Genomic DNA, 1,223 nt, shown 5'->3' with positions numbered 1-1,223 from the left:
CCGGGGCCTTGGTGTTATCAGCACCGCACTCTACCGAGTGAGCCACGGGCCGGCCCGGAATGATGAATTTTCATTCTTTAAATGAGTACTGTCCTTCTAACTGGAATGACAGTAGGAAATGAAAAGTCAGCTACCTCAACCTATATGGCCCCTCTTTCCTGATAAGGAGAGAAAAGGTTAATTAACATGGACACTGGTTTCCAAAGCTCCCAGAAAGACAGTCTTTACATTGACCCCTGCCCATGCTTACCTTTCTCCCTCATTTTGGACTGGCCAATGCATTTTGTTCCTGTTCCCATTGAGACAACTTCCTTCGTCACTGAGGGGAAAAAACAAATCATTAAGTGAGCTCTCAGAAGCTGAATGTTGCCCACTGCTCAGGTTTGATAAGTCTGCACATTCCTCCAGAGGATTCCCACAGGCTGACTCAACTGAGGACTGGGGTTCCAGCATGGTGCTCTCCTGCTACCAGAGGTACTGTGCTATCTGGCGGAGAGCAAAAAAACATGCCTAACATTTTAGTTTATACCTTGCCCATGAATGTCCCTGCATAGAAATATATAATTCTAACATCTGTGACAGGGCAAGGGAGCATTCCAAGGAGACAGGGTCTCACCTTGCACTGGCTTATCAGGGGTGCCACAGGCCTGGTCAGCTGGAGATTGTATCTTCACCACAGCTGCCAATAATGTCCACTCACGGTTTGGCTCAGGCTTCCCCTGCTTGGGCAGCCTGATCCGATAGTGGTCATAGCACAGCTGAGCAATCTCATCTGCAGTCCACATGGTCTGAGCTGATGCTGAGGCCCTGATTGAAAACCACAACCATCAGAAGCACAGCAGAACCAATGCAAGATGCCACAGCCTCGCCACCAGAGCTTCAACAGTCCTGCAAATGTAACCCAACTACAGACTGAGGTCCTCTATCTGGAAGTCTACAGATCATTTTCTTCTACTACCTCCCTGCCCTCTTTTCATCTTTAATGAAAGATCAAAGATGCCCCAAATCCCCCCAACCCCAGAAGACACCCTATTTCTTCAAGCTGTTTTTAAAAAAAGAAATGTTAGATATCTGACATTATTTCTAATGAATCTGAATCTACTACACAACACAAAAGCATATGAGAGGGAATTGTTCTCACTATTCCAATTGCCATGTGGAAATAGCACTTAAAGGGCTGCAGACCTCAGTCTCCTTTGGGCACACCCTAATCATACATCTTT

At 46.4% G+C, this 1,223-nt stretch overlaps 1 protein-coding gene across 1 annotated transcript in view; it reads right to left on the bottom strand.

The window, feature by feature from the left end:
* ADAT1 (adenosine deaminase, tRNA-specific 1) overlaps window positions 1-1,223 on the bottom strand; it is a 29,456-nt gene that overhangs the window by 24,473 nt on the left and 3,760 nt on the right. The window contains exons 3-4 of the mRNA XM_008577212.1: window positions 617-807; window positions 251-319 (exon numbers count right to left, since the gene is read on the bottom strand). Coding sequence (XP_008575434.1) covers window positions 251-319; window positions 617-785 — 238 coding nt within the window. The 5' untranslated portion in view covers window positions 786-807. The remainder of the gene's footprint in view (window positions 1-250; window positions 320-616; window positions 808-1,223) is intronic.

This window comes from Galeopterus variegatus, unplaced genomic scaffold, assembly GCF_000696425.1.
Source record: "Galeopterus variegatus unplaced genomic scaffold, G_variegatus-3.0.2 Scaffold1462, whole genome shotgun sequence".
NCBI classification, from domain to species: Eukaryota; Metazoa; Chordata; class Mammalia; order Dermoptera; family Cynocephalidae; genus Galeopterus; species Galeopterus variegatus.
The sequence above is the reverse complement of the archived record's forward strand: the minus strand, read 5'-3'. Positions and strand labels throughout refer to the sequence as shown.